The 19,714-nt window shown below is 42.4% G+C and overlaps 1 protein-coding gene across 3 annotated transcripts; it reads left to right on the top strand.

The window, feature by feature from the left end:
* The first annotated feature begins 68 nt into the window (after positions 1-68).
* cep135 (centrosomal protein 135) lies at positions 69-19,661 on the top strand. Of its 3 annotated transcripts, none has more exons than XM_064989383.1 (24): positions 69-345; positions 709-836; positions 951-1,141; positions 1,312-1,479; positions 1,657-1,798; positions 6,498-6,711; positions 6,909-7,124; positions 7,228-7,293; positions 7,495-7,645; positions 7,752-7,993; positions 8,149-8,304; positions 13,005-13,223; positions 13,539-13,690; positions 13,790-13,905; positions 14,027-14,181; positions 14,288-14,343; positions 14,469-14,637; positions 14,817-14,927; positions 15,132-15,317; positions 15,525-15,716; positions 18,150-18,352; positions 18,487-18,591; positions 18,724-18,879; positions 19,056-19,661. In XM_064989383.1, exons 2-24 carry the CDS (start codon positions 724-726, stop codon positions 19,075-19,077), a joined length of 3,501 nt encoding a protein of 1,166 aa, XP_064845455.1. In that variant the 5' UTR covers positions 69-345; positions 709-723; the 3' UTR covers positions 19,078-19,661. The 3 variants fall into 3 exon arrangements, with proteins under 3 accessions (XP_064845455.1, XP_064845453.1, XP_064845454.1); XM_064989381.1 differs by having other exon boundaries at positions 15,507-15,716; XM_064989382.1 differs by having other exon boundaries at positions 15,507-15,716; positions 18,724-18,902.
* The last annotated feature ends 53 nt before the right edge of the window (positions 19,662-19,714 follow it).

Here is a 19,714-nt window from a genome sequence, read left to right as displayed (position 1 = left end):
CAGGTTCAGGTGACATGTGTCTCGTTTCCATGGAGAAGTTAAAGCGAAGTGGGATGTGCTTCGGCGCCATTTTCAAACTACTTTACCGCCGACAGAGAACAAGCTAGCTAGCTAGTTCAGATCAGGGCGAGTCGAACGACAGCTTTGCATTCATGAAAAATCCATGTACTGACTGACCACCATCGCAAACCTCTACAAGGTGTTTCACCTGGCACATACGTGAGAGTCTCATGCAGTCTTTTCAGCGTTGTTTATTCGATAACTTTGTTTACAGAAGACATGTCAACAATCACAGCTAACGTTAGCTAACTAAGTTAGCTATCTAGCTAACCGGACCGTGGATTTGTGAGTATAATTTAGCGACTAACAATTAATGAAAGTTTACTGGCAAGAATATATAAGTTAGCTATAGCAAGCTAGACTGTCAGTGAAATCCTGTTTTCCCTTTTGCCATAACTTTACCTGGCCTGAACGACCTAGCTAACGTTAGCTAGCTAGCTGCAGCTTGATAGGATGAATGAGCTGGCTAACGTTACTTGCTCTGGTGCAATAGTAGCCCGTTTCATTTGTCAATGCACTACCAGTCCATCTTTGGCTAGTCCAATAGTATTGGCTAGCTATGTAGTCAATAAACTGTAGTCAGCAAATAAACTAGTTATAACCACAGATGGAGTTGTCTACGAATCTTTACTGTGTCCTGTTTTGTAGACTGCTGCAGCAACAATGAGCACCAATGCAGAGAGGAAGTTTATCAACCTTCGGAAACGTCTGGATCAACTGGGATACAGACAGCCTTTGGGAATCGAGACCCTGCCACTGGTGGAAAGATTGTTCAGGTAAATACATATTCACCTCTGGGACATGAGTGTAAATTACCAGTTGTATAGAGAGATGTTATTGCGTCCCATGTTATAGTGAATGAGGTTTGTGTGTTTCTGCCTCTATTGCAGTGATCTGGTCCATACCACAGAAAGTCTGCGCAATGCCAAGCTCAATGCAGGGAAGACTGAGAAAGAAAGCCGTAATCTAGATGCCCTCCTGGAGCCATACAAGACGGAGAATGCCCGGCTGGTCCGGGAGAACAACGAGCTGCACCTTGGACTCCTCAAAGTCGGGGAGGAGAAAGAGCGAGTAAGCAGAGGTATCAGTCCACACAATGCCACTCAGTGAAGCAGTAGTCGATTCATATATGAATCCCACTGTCCTCTCGTAACAGAAATAACTGGTCAAACCCATTCATTTTTACTCCTTCTGTTATCACTGGCAATACATATATTTTGATATGAAACCTGTCACTGCCCTTTGTCTCAGAGCTCAAAGCCTACATCAGAAAGCTGGACCATGAGACATCAGACCTGAAGTTCCTTAACAACCAGTATGTGCACAAGGTCCGCTCCCTGGAGAAGGACAGCAAGGCCAAGACGGAGCGCATTCAGCAGCTGCAGGAGAAGAACATGCAGGCTGTGGTGCAGACACCAGGTAGGACATAGATCCAACATCCACTGGCATCCACCTCATACTTCTATTACTCACCCATAAGTTATTCACTCAAGTTTTTATGCTAGAGCACCTCTACATGTCCTGTTTTTCTAACGTGTACATCCAGCCTCTATACAACCACACACCAGGATGTTTCCATTAATGATGATTTGGCAGGAGGGAAAAAGCACAGCATTCCTTTCAGACGTCAGCGGATGCAGATCGATGACCTTATCCCGCCCTCCTCTGGCCCTACTCAACCTGTGGCGCAGCCTGATGACCCGTACATCGCAGATCTTCTGCAGGTGGCTGATGACAGGTGGGATACTCCTTGTAGCTGTTTAATCACTTTCAAGCTATTTATTTTGTATATATTTAAACATATTAACAATGTACAATTAAGTAGTTATGCTAGTGCTATTCACATCAAGATGCATCAAAGGGATATTTGCAATGTTTTAACTTTGTAATACCTAGGGGTGTAACAGTTCACCAAAGCCACGGTTCAGTACGTATTGTGGGTTTGGGGGTCACGATTCGCTTTCGGTACAGTGGAAAATTCAATGCCAGCCGTTACTGTAGTTAATATTTATTTAAGAAAATAGAAAGTATTGGTGTTCCTGATTGTGCTCTCATCAGGTAAATGGAGCCATATCAACACTTAGTATTTTCTTAAATCAAAATGCACAATTACTCAATAACAACACTAAAATAATGTGCAATATGCATGTGAAATCAATATGTTAACATGATTCAGACATTGTACAGGCTTATGCTATAATGTTTTCTTACAAAGAGAAAAAGATGTGCATTTGTGACTCTCATAAAGGAGGCGTGTCTGTAGCGCGGTACTTCTCATCTCCCACTCCAGGGTAATGTAATGGGGCTGTCACAGCTTCTTTGTAGCCTTGGAGGTCCATCCATCCATTAGGGGCAGCAAGTTGCCTAGTGGTTAGAGATTTGGGCCAGTAACCGAAAGGTTGCTAGATCGAATCCCTGAGGTAAACATTTCTAGTTCTGCCTCTGAACAAGGCAGTTAACCCACTGTTCCTGGACGATCATTGTAAATAAGAACTTGTTCTTAACTGACTTGCCTAGTTTAAATTGTATATATAAATATATCTGTGGAAAGCGCAACACAGGGTGCATTGGCCAATTCATTGTTAACCTCGAATTTGGCTTGCTTTCTAGGCTATTGAGTGTAATACCTGTGTGCTGAAATGGGTGCTAGAGGGAAGTTTATATTCTCAATCACCTAGAATGGGCGCGTATCAACTGCTATAAACATACCTATCCCTCTTGTAATTTCTTTGGCGCAGAACCAGCTACGACGAGCTGCTTGAATGCAAAGGGGAAACGAAGCTGTGTTGTTTCCGTCTTGCTCCAGTGGTAGGAATACTGAGATGTAGGTAGCTGCACAATCTATTGTCATTTAACATTGGCAAATACTGTTACATTTTATCCACAATTCTCTGTCCATCACTGTTGTAATCTACTGGGAAGCCAAAATGTTCCCAAACTGGATATCTAAGAGCGTTGGACTGGTAACCGAAAGGTTGCAAGTTCGAATCCCCGAGCTGACAACGTCCAAATCTGTCGTTCTGCCCCTGAACAGGCAGTTAACCCACTGTTCCTAGGCCGTCATTGAAAATTAGAATTTGTTCTTAACTGACCTGTTAGAGATCGGGCTACTTTTTTCAACATTCTGTTAAAAATCGCGCAACATTTCAACGTCTTGCTACTCATGCCAGGAATATAGTATATGCATATGATTAGTATGTGTGCATAGAAAACACTCTGAAGTTTCTAAAACTGGTTCAATGATGTCTGTGACTATAACAGAACGTGTTTCGTGGTCAAAATCGCAAGGAAACCTGATCACAAAATTGCAGAAGAAAAAATCAATCCGCCAGTCTCTGTATTGTCTATTGCAAGGCATAATAGATAGGGATGGGCTTACAGTTCTATTGAATACAGATCGCTCCGTGATCAAATTTGATCATTTATTTAACGTTTACTAATACCTAAAGTTGGATTACAGAAGTAGTTTGAAGTGTTTTGTCAAAGTTTATAGGCAACTTTTTTAATTTAAAAAAATAACGTTGCGTTTAAAAACTGTGTGTTTTTCCTGGATCTGACGGTCTTCATAAATGGACATTTTGGGTATACAAGGACCGATTTTAATCGGAAAAAATGTTTTATTTTATTTCTGCGTTTTGTGTAGCGCCGGCTACGCTAATTCTTTTGTTTACGTCCCCTTCTGGTATTTCGGGGTGTTGCATGCTATCAGATAATAGCTTCTCATGCTTTCGCCGAAAAGCATTTTAAAAATCTGACTTGTTGACTAGATTCACAACGAGTGTAGCTTCAATTGAGTACCCTGCATGTGAGTTTTAATGAACGTTTGCGTTTTAACGAGTGCTATTAGCATTTGGCGTAGCGCATTTGCATTCATTGTTGGCAAGGTGGGACGCTTGCGTGTCGGGTTGCCCAGAGAGGTTAACTGACTTGCCTAGTAAAATAAAGGTAAAATAAAAAAAATAAATGATGATGGAGGATTCTCCTGGTTTAACGACCCCACCACTCGCCATTGTACAGAACTAGTTCCCGGCTGCGTGTCACAAAAGGACAGTTTGAAATGCACCGATTTTAAGATTTTAATTTTAATTGCAATCAGCACATAGGCTCTAGTTGTTTTAACGGAATAGCCTGAATTGTTTTTATTTTTCAGCTGATATTTACTCGAGGCATACAAAGGAGCGCACTTGACTATCTAATCTATTGTCGTGACGTGACTTTCATTAATGTGATGACTGTTATTTATTCAATCCACTAATTATGTTTAATTGTTACCCAATTTAAATTAATAATGTAACAATTAACTCATTAGGAATTTGTGGCACCACGAAGAAGTTGTTTAACGAGTTACCATCTCCCGAAACTCTAGAAGATATAAGTTAAAACAGTATATTGATAACTGTCACTTATTAACCATTACCTTATATCAGTTCTCATTCTGAACAGTCATAACCTTCTTGGCTCTGCATGAACCCCAACCTTTGCTGATTATTCAGTACTACACAAATTGGTTTAATTATTTATTTACTAACTAAATAATAATAGAATACACATACACACTTACGATACAAAAGTTCCAAGTGGACTGACGGCTTGTTACATCATAGATGGGAAGGGGGAAAAGTGAGAGCGAAAGAGACACTTATCGTACATCTGGAAACTACGCTCACAGTAACCATTTACTTTGCACACAAACCACCGCCTGTTTTGGAATAAGAAGTAATGAATGTATTTACGTGGGGATGTCTTTGTTCGCTGTATATCTTTGTTGAAACCAATCAATTCTTCTATAGGAAGGGGTCGATTGGTGTAAGGCTCTGGTTGTCCACCAGAGGTCACAATGTCCTTCTTAGTTGTCCTGGCTTCAATGGGCTGTTTCCTCAGAGCAGCTACTTAGATGCACCAATGGTTGTCTAAGATGCGATTTTTCTCTTTCACACCTCGTGTCTTTAGTCAGAGTTTGAAGCACTTTACACACGCAGCTGCAGACTGGCGGTACCCTGGTCTGGTAGGTGAGGTTATCTTCTTCACCTCGTGTTGGTTCACCGGTTCAACCATTTCCCACATGTAGCTAACGCTCCACGCTTTTCTGGTCTGGTAGGTGAGAATATCTCCTTAGAGTTTCCAACCATTTCAACGTATGGACCATGGTCTCACGTCTTCTGGTATGAAATGTTCATTCTTGCCCAGTCCTTTTAAGCGCTCTGGTTGAAAAGGGCGGTTCCATCATGCTGACAAGCTCTCTGACCTTATTCGGGGCATGGCTAGTTGCTGTGCAAAGTATAATCAAAAACTATGATCTCGTTAGAGAACTAAAATCACATTCCTATCTTTACAAAAATAGTTTCAACCTTTTGCATATTGTCTACACCACGTATTGGATGGAATCTTGACATAAACAGTGCGTACACTTTCCAAGTTACAGTATTTTTGTTATACCATATACAATTTGTTAATCGCATCACAAAACAGACATGTTCCATAGACCACTTCCCACATTTGGATGTTAGAAATATTGTTCCAGTGTTCACTTTTGGACGTTAAAAGAGTTTTTTTTTTTTTTTGTGGCAAAATTCCACATTCCAATCTTGATACTAAAGAGCAAGAGCGGGTTCTCTGCTGCATAAAATTTACGATTGCCGTGAGGTGTCATAAAACTGGCCCAGCCCCCCCACTTTTGTGGTGAGAGGGGTCTGGTCATCGTCAGCCATTTGCCAAGCTGATCTGAGGCCTTGGATCCTCAGCCAGGAGAGTCATGACACTATCGATTGTGTCCAAAGCATTAAGAACACCTTCCTAATATTGAGTTGCATTCTTTGAGGCATGGACTCTACAAGGTGTCGAAAGTGTTCCCCGAGAACGTTGGCCCATGTTGACTCCAATGCTTCCTACAGTTGTGTCAAGTTGGCTGGATGTCTTTTGGGTGGTGGACCATTCTTGATTCACATGGGAAACTGTTGAGCGTGAAAAACTCTCGCTCAAACTCTCGCTCAATTCTATTTAAGAATGATGGAGGCCACTGTTCTTGGGGACCTTCAATGCTGCAGACAATTCCTTTAATCTCATGGCTTGGTTTTTGCTCTGACATGCCCGGTCAACTTATATAGACAGGTGTGTGCCTTTCCAAATCAAGTCCAATCAATTGAATTTACCAAAGGTGGATTCAAATCAAGTTGTAGAAACATCTCAAGGATGATCAATTGAAACAGGATGCACCTGAGCTCAATTTCGAGTCTCATAGCAAAGGGTCTGAATACTTATGTAAATAAGGTATTTCTGTTTTTATATTTTTCGCTTTGTCATTATGGGGTATTGTGTGTAGATTGAGGATATATATTTCTTAATCCATTTTAGAATATCTATCTACATACCCCCCCAGTTCAATACAATATGTGTACCATTACACTCCTAGTAATAACTTGTGATTAATTTTACCATAGGATCCAGGAGCTGCAGCAGGACGTAACCAAACTGAAATTAGACCTTGAAAGAGCTCAGGGCGGTATCAAACACCTGCACATACAGGTTGAGGAGCGAGACAAAGAGATTGAGCGTCTTAGTCGAGCACTTGATGGAGGGCGTCCTTATGATGTCATCTCCCTAGAGGCTCAGACCATCAGCAATGAGAAACTGATTGCCCACCTTAACCTGCAGGTAAGAACTGAAACCTGACCCACTTCACACAATGGGTATTACCCACACATTGAATTGATCTCCGCAACCTACCCTCAAATTGAAACTGACCACAAATAACTTACTTGTTTCTGTCAACACCAACAACCATTAACTCAGGCTTGCCAAAGTCCTTTGAGCACTTACCACACATTGACCTCTCGGTGTCGTGTTCCCAGATCGAGTACCTGCAGGAGACTAACAGGACTCTGGAGCAGAAGGTTCAGGGGCTGCAGCAGAAGAAGCAGGATGCATCCTCCGAGGTGGCGGACCTCAGTGCCAAGAACCAGGAGTTGTGTCAGGAGCTCACCCACATAGACCACCTGGCCAAGCAGCTGGAGAAGGACAAGGACCTGGTGCTGGAGACTGCTGACCTGGAACTACAGGAGGCCAAGGTGAGAAAGGAGGAAGATTATAAATGGGAACAGGAGGAGTACTGTATAAAGACAGACAGAGGGTTCAATTTGAGGAAAATCTGTGGCCTGTTTTTCTCCTCAGAAAGAAATCCAAAAGCAACACCGAGCCTTGGAGGACTTGGAAGATGTAATCACAAAGTTAAGAAGGGTATGGCTTTTTATTTATTTATTGGGCTTATAAAGGCTTGTAGCCTTCACGTTCCTGTTAAAACTTAACGTCTCAATGACTAGAGAATGTCTATCTGTTACAGTACCACATCAGATAGTTGTTAAAGGGAAACTTGAATCTGTGCAGCATTTTACTCACAATATCATAGTTGTATCTGACTCCTCTGACTGGATGTTTTAGGACCACGCTGAGGGAGACTACGAGAAGGACCGTCTGAGGAATCAGCTGGGGGAGCTCGGGGAGCAGAATGAGAAGATGGAGGGACTGATGAACTTCCTGGAGGAAGAGAAAAGGAGGCTTCAGGACAAACTAGAGAAAATGACTGATGCTGGTGAGTAGCAGTGTTTTTCTCCTGTCTCACTGGAACTTTGGTACTCAAATGTCTCTCATTAATTATAGTTGGCCTGAGCTCAACTGACTCTGGTTGCTGTATCTAGATAAAGAGCTGGTGCTTGAGCTGGAGAGCATGAGGTCTAAACACGGTGTGTGTGGGAAGGACCGCTCCCCATCTCGCCTGGACGCATTTGTCAGGAGCCTGGAAGAGGAGCGGGACTATTACCGACAGGAGGCTGAGCGCTACCGCAGGGCCAGGGGACCAGGCGTCATGGACCACACCCCCACCCGCAGCAGCCCAGGCAGGGGCAGGAGCCCCAGGGGGAGAACAGGCTGGCATGGCAGGGTGAAAGAGCCAGCCATTTATACTAATGCAAAGAATACATAGTTATGTTCTTATTTACTGTATATATGTACAAAAACTCATGGTACTAGTAAGCCTCTTATATCATTATTTTGTTTGCATGTATGGTAAATCATTTATTTTTCTGTGTTATTTAGGGGGACAATGTTGATTTGGAGCTCTCCCGGACAGTGAAGGAGAGAGATGAGCTCCAGGCTGTACTGCTGGGTTTTGAGAGACACATGGAGGACATCCAAACCAACGTCAAGGCCCTTACTGCTGAGCGGGACCAGCTTAGTTTACAGTGCAAAAAGGTGAGACAGGACATGGCATATCAAATGAAAAAGATTGTTTCAGTGTAGTACCAAACATTTAAAGTGTAAACATACCTATCAATTCAGGTGTCAAATACACATCTTACACCCTCCTCCGTTGGATCAGTATTTGAAAGCCAGTGTCTATGACGGGGGCACTCAAGTACTACTACTGTCTGGTCACACACATTTCCTAGATGGCAAAGGTCTGGATGGATATTGTCATATAATAATAATAATCATGTTTATCGGTATAGTAACAAACTCCAACCTTGCGACCCCAAACTGTTCACACCCCTCTTGTTGGCGGAGAGAATTTAGTTTTAAAGCTAATTTCCTGCAAATCTACCCTTTTTTTTTATGTTTGTTTTTTTTTACACTTTTTCTCACCAATTTCCCCAACATGAGAACATATGAAAGCTGGTGGTTCAATATTCCCAGTTAACCTCTCTAGGGTAGGTGAGACGCTAACATCCCACCAGGCCAACATCCAGTGAAACTGCAGAGCGCTAACATTCTAAATACACCATTTGTTATCGTAAACATTCTTGTAAATACATGGATTTTTACATCATTTAAAAGATGAGCATCTTATTAATCCAGTCACTGTGTCAGATTTCCTAAAGGCTTTACTGCGAAAGCAAACCATGCTATTTTCTGAGGACAGCTCCCCGCACACACAAGTATTACTAGTATTTTCCAACCAAGCATTAGCGTCACGAAAGTCAGAAATAACAATAAAATAAATCGCTTACCTTTGAAGATCTTCCTCTGGTGTCAATGCCAAGTGTCCTAACTACACAGTGAATGTTTGTTTTGTTTGATGACATCCATTTTTATAGCCTAACACGAAACATTTGTAAACCGCTTGTGTCGTGATTTCCGTCTCATTCAACTTTGGACGAAGCGTTCGTGGTAATTACACACACTAAACAAACGTTTATCCAGTCAAGGTTGATTTCATTGCAATCCTCTAGTTGTTACTAACACAACCATACGTGATGGTTCTTTTCCCGGGACGTATTGACCGAAACAAACCGATTTGAAGACACCAACCAATGACCTCATTGCGCACCAATGGTAGGACCGGTCTATCGTTGATTGACTGTATTTTGGCCCAATGACCACTGATCATCTTGAAATCTAGCTTGGAAGATAGCCAATGAGTTGAGGTAAAAGGCAATATGTAATGGTTATGCGTTCGAAGACCAGCCTTTGTCGTAATCTCTGGCGTAAATGAGGTTCATTCGCAATTGCAAATCCTACTTGACGGAGCCACAAGTGGTACGCATAGCAGTACATATATAAACTTGCTGAAAATGCAGTTGACTATTTAAATTATGGTGAATAAATCAGGAAAAGCTAAAACAAAGTCTAGGTATACAGATTTAACCCAAATTATAGAGGAAATTGATAGAGAAAGCGAGACCGAGTAAATAGTTACCCTTGTTATTTAAAAAAATATATATAATAATAGTTTTTATGTATTTTTTTGGTGTGTGTTAGAATAGCATTTATGTATTTTATATATAGTTATTACCTTAAAAATGCATCACTGTACCAATTCGGCCACTTGGGTACATTTGTGTGGGACACCTGGGTGACTTCATGCTCAATGTCATGTAGCTCGCTCGTTTTTTCGTGTAGCTCGCTCATTTCCAATGTCATGGAGCTCGCTCAAGTTATCTGTCTAAAACTTTGCTTGGCTATTGTTGCCATCTTATGTTGGGGCGACAGGGTAGCCTTGTGGCTACCCTGCCGAAAGGTTGCAAAGGTTGCAAGTTCAAATCCCCGAGCAGACAAGGTACAAATCTGTCGTTCTGCCCCTGAACAGGCAGTTAACCCCTGTTCCTAGGCCGTCATTGAAAAATAGTTCTTAACTGACTTGCCTAGTTAAATAAAGGTTAAAAAACATGTTTTAAAAAAGTTCTTAATTAAAATCATCCCCAGCATCCTATCTATATGTTTGTCAGTTCTTGGTAATTTGAAATATGATACAGCAACAATAAAGAACAGAAAACATATGTTTATTTCCTTGTATTTTCTTCTACCAGATCTATTGTGTTATATTCTCCTACATTCAATGCACATTTCCACAAAATTCAGAGTGTTTCCTTTCAAATGATACCAAAAATATGCATATCCTTGGTTCTGGGCCTGAGCTACAGGCAGTTAGATTAGGGTATGTCTTTCGACGGAAATTGAGAAGAAGTTAAGAAGTTTTGGGTTGTAGTTAATTCTAGGAATTATGCATTGACTATTTCTCTCTATCATTTGTATTTCATATACCTTTGACTATTGGATGTTCTTATAGGCACTTTAGTATTGCCAGCCTAATCTCGGGAGTTGATAGGCTTGAAGTCATAAACAGAGCTGTACTTCAAGCATTGCTAAGAAGATGTTTGAATTAATGCTTACAAGGCTGCTGCTGCCTACCACCGCTCAGTCAGACTGCTATATCAAATCATATACTTAATTATAATATAATAAACACACAGAAATACGAGCTTTTGGTCATTAATACGGTAAAATCCGGAAACAATCATTTTCGAAAACAAAAATGTTTATTCTTTCAGGGAAATAAGGAACCGTTCCATATTTTATCGAACGGGTGACAACCCTAAGTCTAAATATTGCTGTTACATTGCACAAACTTCAATGTTATGTCATAATTATGTAAAATTCTGGCAAATTAGTTAGTTCGCAACAAGCCAGAGCGGCCCAAACTGTTGGATATACCCTGACTCTGCTTGCACTGAACGTAAGAGAAGTGACAATTTCCCTAGTTAATATTGCCTGCAAACGTGAATTTCTTTTAAATAAATATACTTCTGTATATTGATTTTATTAAAGGCATTGGTGTTTATGGATAAGTACAGTTGAAGTCGAAAGTTTACATACACTTAGGTTGGAGTCATTAAAACTCGTTTTCCAACCACTCCACAAATTTCTTGTTAACAAACTATAGTTTTGGCAAGTCAGTTAGGACATCTACTTTGTGCATGGCACAAGTAATTTTTCCAACAATTGTTTACATTACAACAATTGTTTACAGACAGATTATTTCAATTAATCACAATTCCAGTGGGTCAGAAGTTTACATACACTAGGTTGACTGTGCCTTTAAACAGCTTGGAAAATTCCAGAAAATTATGTCATGGCTTTAGAAGCTTCTGATAGGCTAATTGACATAATTTGTGTCAATTGGAGGTGTACCTGTGGATGTATTTCAAGGCCTACCTTCAAACTCAGTGCCTCTTTGCTTGACATCATGGGAAAATGAAAAGAAATCAGTCAAGACCTCAGAAAAACAATTGTAGACCTCCACAAGTCTGGTTCATCCTTGGGAGCAATTTCCAAATGCCTGAAGGTACCACGTTCATCTGTACAAACAATAGTACGCAAGTATAAACACCCTGGGACCACGCAGCCGTCATACCGCTCAGGAAGGAGACTCATTCTGTCTCCTAGAGATGAACGTACTTTGGTGCGAAAAGTGCAAATCAATCCCAGAAGAGCAGCAAATGACCTTGTGAAGATGCTGGAGGAAACTGGTACAAAAGTATCTATATCCACAGTAAAACAAGTCCTATATCGGCATTACCTGAAAGGCCGCTCAGCAAGGAAGAAGCCACTGCTCCAAAACCGCCATAAAAAGCCAGACTACGGTTTGCAACTGCACATGGGGACAAAGAGTGTACTTTTTGGAGAAATATCCTCTTGTCTGATGAAACAAAAATAGAACTGTTTGGCGATAATGACCATCGTTATGTTTGGAGGAAAAAGGGGGAGGCTTGCAAGCCAAAGAACACCATCCCAAACGTGAAGCACTGGGGTGGTAGCATCATGTTGTGGGTGTGCTTTGCTGGTGCACTTCACAGAATAGATGGCATTATGAGGAAAGAAAATTATATTGAAGCAACATCTCAAGACATCAGTCGGGAACTTAAAGCTTGGTTCACATATGGGTCTTCCAAATGGAGAATGACCCCAAGCATACTTCCAAAGTTGTGGCAAAACGACTTAAGGACAACAAAGTCAAGGTATTGGAGTGGCCATCACAAAGCTCTGACCTCATTCCTATAAAAAATTTGTGGGCAGAACTGCAAAAGCATGTGGAGCAAGGAGGCCTACAAACCTGACTCGGTGGTGATCCTAACTGACCTAAGACAGGGAATTTTTACTAGGATTAAATGTCAGGAATAGTTCAAATGAGTTTAAATGTATTTGGTTAAGGTGTATGGAAACTTCCGACTTCAACTGCACATTTGTGCAACGATTGTGCTTTTTTCACCAATGCGATTTTATTAAATCATCACCCGTTTGGCGATGTTGAAATAGGCTGTGATTTGATGATAAATGGGTGGGCACCGTATTGGTTATATGCAACGCAGGACAAGCTAGTTAAACTAGTAATATCATCAACCATGTGTTATTAACTAGTGATTATGTGAAGATTGATTGTTTTTTATAAGATAAGTTTAATGCTAGCTTGCAACTTACCTTGGCTCCTTGCAGCCACAAGGTCCTTTTGACGATGCACTCGTGGTCAGCCTGCCTTTCCTCGTGGACTGCAATGTAATCGGCCATAATCGGCAGCCAAAAAGGCAGATTACCGATTTATGAAAACCTGAAAACGGCCCTAATTAATCAGCCATGCCGATTAATCGGTCGACCTCTAATATCTGTCTTTACTGTAGGTTCAGGAGGAGCTGAGGCGGGTCCGTACAGGATCAGAGCTGTCCACAGAGGTCCTGAGGCTGAAGGAGGAGAGGGAGCAGGCTGATGCTGTCCTACAAAGGATCACCTCCGAGAGGGACACACTCCGAGAGAGACTAAAAGTTGCCCAGACCTGTGCTCTCACAGACCGAGAGGAAGAGGAGCGGAGGATCCTGAACCTGGAAAACACCATCAAGACTGTGAGACTGATCAACTTCTCACCAATTCCAAGCCAAATGATCCTGTCGCAGTTGATCATATTACTTTTTGTAGATAGAACACCTTACACAGATTTTACAACCACCATGTACTGCGCTGTCAATCATGTCTGTACCACCTCAGCTGACCTTACATGCATTACATTACATTTACATTTAAGTCATTTAGCAGACGCTCTTATCCAGAGCGACTTACAAATTGCATGATGGTATCTAGTGCCCTACCTTCCTGGACAGCTCATCATGCATGATGTACCAGGAGTAGAGTGTGTTATGGTGTGTGTTTTTGGTCCCCAGTTGGAGAGGGAGCGTCTGGACCTGCGGTCTCAGGTGTCAGTGCTGAAGGATGGCAGGGTGGCTATAGAGGAGGAGCTGAAGGCTCGCTCCACTGCCCTGGTCCACACTGCAGAGGAGACGGCCCAGCAGAGAGCTGAGTCCAGCGCACTACGGTACTGTCTGTCGGTGTCCGTCTGTCTTTCTTTGTGTGGATGTGATGTCATTTATGTAATGTAGTGATGGGAAATGGCTAATTCCCGCTGTATGTTCAGGCTGTTGCAGGAGCAGATGGAACAGTCTCTGTTTGACACACAACACAGGCTCTCTGTGAAGACCAACGAGCTCCATGCTGCCCACCAGCAGATGGAGAAACTGGAGGAGAAAATAGGTGAGGGGTTTGTGGATGCAGGGGTTAGTTAGACCTGGATATCTTACACATGGTTTCCCTTTGTTTATTCTAAGATGCTTTTTAAAATATATTTTTTTAAATAAATAAATAATTCCATCAGCTGAGCTGAGTCGCCATGGCTCCACCCAGAGAGACGGAGTTACTGTGCTCCAGAAGACTGTCTCTGCTCTGGACAGGGAGAAGGATGCTCTGCAGGATGACGTGGACCAGAAGACGGAGAGCCTGGCCCTGCTGCAGGATGAGCTGTCCAGGAAGGTAGGGCACTAGATACCAGTGACTGGCCTGTACATGTTAGAGGGACTAGGACTATAGGAGTAGGCAGTCCTGCAGAGTGAGCACTGTTCCGTCTCTCGTTCTGCAGGAGAAGACACTGGAGGAAGTTAGACTTACTGTTAAAGACATGGAGAACTCCCTAGAGTAAGTGTACACTCTTCTTGTGAGTTTTGAGTTGTCTGTTCGTGCATTTGTGTGAGGCATGTCTACCGAATATGTGTTTGTGTGTGGCGAGCGAGTGGATCAGTGATATTGTGTTGTACCTGCAGTCAGCTGAAGGGGGCACTGAGCAGCCGTGAGCGGGAGATAGCCAGTCTACGCAGACAACTTGACTCTGCCCAGGAGGAGCTGTCTGGAGTGGGGAGAGACCGAGAGATCGCCCTGCGAGAGAACCGGAGACTACAGGATGACCTAGCCACTATGACCAGGGAGAACCAGGTACAGAGCACAGTTGGATAACAGAGCTTTTGTGAACAGAACAAAATTCTGTCACCCACAATAGACGTATCTAACTTGGGGGCACGTTTACCCTACAAGTTATTTAATTTAATTGGGATGCAAACATTTCATACATACTCCGTTTTCATGGGTCTCATTTGCACGTGTTGTGTGTCCAGGCTGTGCATGCCGAGATGGAAGAGGCCTTGCATGAGAAAGACGAGCTGAAGATGAGAGTTCACTCCTACATCTCAGAAGTGGCCAGGATCGAGAATATAATGCTCGCGAAGGTAAGCAGTAACACTACACAGCAGTAGTATATTCACACTAGATGTTTCCCTCAAAGGGATTGTATTCTAGTGTAGATATTACAATTGGATTATTATGTATCTACTGGAATTGATAATGGCTGTTTTCCAGTGTTTAGCCATCCTCCAGTTGCTATGGAGCCCTTCCAATAGTTTTTAACTGATTTAAATAATGTTGTCTTCCAGGAGAAGGAGAACAGGGAGATGCTGGAGCGGTTCCGGATGGCCCATGGGGAGTCAGAGGACCGGGAGCTGAAGCTGCAGCACGCTGAGGGCCTCAACAACTCCATCCGCCTGGAGCTGCTCTCCTCAGACACAGAGAGACGACACCTCAGAGAGACTGTGGGACATCAGGAGAGAGAGATCCAGGAGGTGAGACTGGGGGAGGGGGGCAATGTGGGTGGAGAAAAATGCTGTAGATAAAGCTTAAAATGTTGTTTAAAATGTCCAATAGCTTATGATATCTGTTCTTGCCTACCTCTACCCAATATCTACTGTACTGAATTCACTTGCATTGTTGCAATTGGTGATGAGGATGCCTGTTCTGTCCCAACCTTATAGCACATGAATGCCCTGCAGGCATACGAGGCCCAGGTGTCGTCCCTGGCCCGGGGCATGTCCCGGCTGGAGGAGGAGCTGCAGGCGGCCCGGGGGGAGAAGACTGTCCTGCTGTCTGACCTGGCCTCTGTCAGGGAGCTCTGTGTCAAACTGGACTCAAGCAAAGAGCTCAGCACCCGCCAGCTCACCTCCAAGAGCATGGAGCTGGAGAGGGTGAGCAAACTGACTGCATCTCAGTCCTCCACCCTTTTCTTTTCCCTTCATGAATTTAGCAATGGTGGAAATGTACACCGCACACGTGTGTGTGTGTGTGTGTGTGTGTATATATATATATATACAGTGCCTTGCGAATGTATTCGGCCCCCTTGAACTTTGCGACCTTTTGCCACATTTCAGGCTTCAAATATAAAGATATAAAACTGTATTTTTTTGTGAAGAATCAACAACAAGTGTGACACAATCATGAAGTGGAATGACATTTATTGGATATTATAAACTTTTTTAACAAATCAAAAACTGAAAAATTGGGCGTGCAAAATTATTCAGCCCCTTTACTTTCAGTGCAGCAAACTCTCCAGAAGTTCAGTGAGGATCTCTGAATGATCCAATGTTGACCTAAATGACTAATGATGATAAATACAATCCACCTGTGTGTAATCAAGTCTCCGTATAAATGCACCTGCACTGTGATAGTCTCAGAGGTCCGTTAAAAGCGCAGAGAGCATCATGAAGAACAAGGAACACACCAGGCAGGTCCGAGATACTGCTGTGAAGAAGTTTAAAGCCGGATTTGGATACAAAAAGATTTCCCAAGCTTTAAACATCCCAAGGAGCACTGTGCAAGCGATAATATTGAAATGGAATGAGTATCAGACCACTGCAAATCTACCAAGACCTGGCCGTCCCTCTAAACTTTCAGCTCATACAAGGAGAAGACTGATCAGAGATGCAGCCAAGAGGCCCATGATCACTCTGGATGAACTGCAGAGATCTACAGCTGAGGTGGGAGACTCTGTCCATAGGACAACAATCAGTCGTATATTGCACAAATCTGGCCTTTATGGAAGAGTGGCAAGAAGAAAGCCATTTCTTAAAGATATCCATAAAAAGTGTCGTTTAAATTTTGCCACAAGCCACCTGGGAGACACACCAAACATGTGGAAGAAGGTGCTCTGGTCAGATGAAACCAAAATTGAACTTTTTGAAAAACAATGCAAAACGTTATGTTTGGCGTAAAAGCAACACAGCTCATCACCCTGAACACACCATCTCCACTGTCAAACATGATGGTGGCAGCATCATGGTTTGGGCCTGCTTTTCTTCAGCAGGGACAGGGAAGATGGTTAAAATTGATGGGAAGATGGATGGAGCCAAATACAGGACCATTCTGGAAGAAAACCTGATGGAGTCTGCAAAAGTCCTGAGACTGGGATGGAGATTTGTCTTCCAACAAGACAATGATCCAAAACATAAAGCAAAATCTACAATGGAATGGTTCAAAAATAAACATATCCAGGTGTTAGAATGGCCAAGTCAAAGTCCAGACCTGAATCCAATCGAGAATCTGTTGAAAGAACTGAAAACTGCTGTTCACAAATGCTCTCCATCCAACCTCACTGAGCTCGAGCTGTTTTGCAAGGAGGAATGGGAAAAAATTTCAGTCTCTCGATGTGCAAAACTGATAGAGACATACCCCAAGCGACTTACAGCTGTAATCGCAGCAAAAGGTGGCGCTACAAAGTATTAACTTAAGGGGGCAGAATAATTTTGCACGCCCAATTTTTCAGTTTTTGATTTGTTAAAAAAGTTTGAAATATCCAATAAATGTCGTTCCACTTCATGATTGTGTCCCGCTTGTGGTTGATTCTTCACAAAAAAATACAGTTTTGTATCTTTATGTTTGAAGCCTGAAATGTGGCAAAAGGTCGCAAAGTTCAAGGGGGCCGAATACTTTCGCAAGGCACTAATATATATATATATATATAGTGCCTTGCGAAAGTTCGGCCCCTTGAACTTTGCGACCTTTTGCCACATTTCAGGCCTCAAACATAAAGATATAAAACTGTATATTATATATAATATATATATATATTTTTTTTTTTTACTCAGCAAATATGGACTTGGTATTTTGCCAAATACGGTTATCTTCAGTATACCACCCCCTGAACTTGTCACAATGCAACTGATTGGCTGAAATGCATTAAGAAGGAAAGAAATTCCATAAATGTACTTTTAACAATGCACAGCTGTTAATTGAAAATATTTCCAGGTGACTACCTCATGAAGCTGATTGAGAGAATGCCAAGAGTGTGCAAAGCTGTCATCAGTGTGGCTACTTTGAAGAATCTAAAATATACTTTAGATTTTTCAAACACTTTTTTTGGTTACTACTTGAGTCCATATGTGTTATTTCATAGTTTTGATGTCTTCACTATTATTCTTCAATGTTGAACATAGTAAAAATAAAGAACCCTGGAATGAGTAGGTGTGTCCAAACTTTTGACTACACACACACAATGCATGTACCAATAAGTTGCGATACAGGCTAAATGCAGGAACCTCCGCTATAAGAAAATGTGCCCTGTCTGTGTAGTGTCGACTCTGCCTTTCATTATGTCTGTTTATGAGCTTGTGCTGCTCTCGTAGGTGACAGGAGAGCTGGAGGACGTGCGCTCGGAGGCAGAGCTGATGAAGAAGCAGCTGGCCAGTGAGAGGCTGACTGTCCGTAACCTAGAGACACTTCTCTCCTCCAATCGGCAGAAGGAGTTCCACACGCATTTGAGCGCCAGCGAGAGGGAGTCAGAGCTGAAGGTTCTGCGGGACAGACTCACCCTAGCTGACAGCAAAACGTAAGAGAAGGTCCTAAAGAATCCTCGAGCCAACGAATGTACTTCTTCACAGACCCACTGATTACACACAATCTTACTGATTTAATAACGATAAGTAACAGTGTGTGTGTGTGTGTGTGTGTGTGTGTGTGCAGGGCAGGGCATGCCAGGGAGGTTTCACTACTCCGAGGGAAAGTCTCTCAGCTGCAAACAGAGATGGACGTGCTGAAGAGACAGCTGACCACTGAGCGCTTTGAGCGGTGAGCTGAATGACTCTATGTGCCCAGCTTATCAGTCACCTACCTCAATAATCCAAATGTTTGTTTGCGTGTAATTGAAAAGACTGAGAGCTACTATCTGTCCCTCATGCCCTTGTTGTCTCTCTACCTCAGTGAGAGGGCTGTGCAGGAGATGCGCAGGCAAGGTATGTCTTTCTCCTCACTGCGGAGCTCCTCCCCCCTGAGCAGATCTCTGAGTCCCCGTCCCCCCTCCCCGGAACGGTCCATCCTGCGAACTCCAGAGCGCTCTACCGACCGGTCACCAGAGAAGTGAGTTACACTCACAGTACTACGTACGTGCTTGCACAGACACATCACACCACTTCCTACTTTTATATCCATTCTGCAATCACTGCGATCCCCTAGCATCTATATAACAGACTTTATAGATCACACTGATTTGTATTCAAGCCGGTAATTGATGCGACTTCCCTTTTCCTCCACAGAATTGTGAGCTTTAAGGAGTAGAGACACCCGACAGACAGGGAAATGAAGGAGCTGGAGTGAGTGCGTGAGAAGCCTGTAAGGGTATCAGTTTGGACGCATCACACAAACGATTCACACACAACTTAGCAACTCTTGTGTCCAACAAAAATACTTCTAATGGTCTAAAATGCCACCGTCCTTCTCTATGAAGGATGCAATAACTTGGATCAAAGTTGAAATCATGCCGTCCTCTCACCAAAGATACTTCCAGTGCCAATTGTTTGAAGAATTTGATTGTCTATATTATGTTTCTCCATGGAAAAAAATAGACTAATTGAGCTACTAATAGTATTGTCAAATTGAAGTGTACCTTGGAGGTACTGTACATTTTCTGCTTATACTTGGGAGATTCATAGGTGATTGGACTCAGATACTTTTACCAAATGTATTTATAAGAAACTGGACTTGGTTATTAAACCACTGATAGGAGAATAGGTCATTAGTTCAGCTTTGTGTTCTGTGGTATTTTTACATGTTTTTAATGTTACATATTATTCCCATTATGCCTAAATTAATAACTTATTCCTTCAAATAAAGTGTTGTACAAACAAATTCACTGCACTCGTCTATACCTTACATCAGAGACAACACAACAGCCTTTAAATGACCCATAATAGAT

This window comes from Oncorhynchus masou, chromosome 15 (genome assembly GCF_036934945.1).
Source record: "Oncorhynchus masou masou isolate Uvic2021 chromosome 15, UVic_Omas_1.1, whole genome shotgun sequence".
NCBI lineage: Eukaryota > Metazoa > Chordata > Actinopteri > Salmoniformes > Salmonidae > Oncorhynchus > Oncorhynchus masou.
Note: the sequence above shows the minus strand (reverse complement) of the source record. Positions and strands in the feature narration are given on the sequence as shown.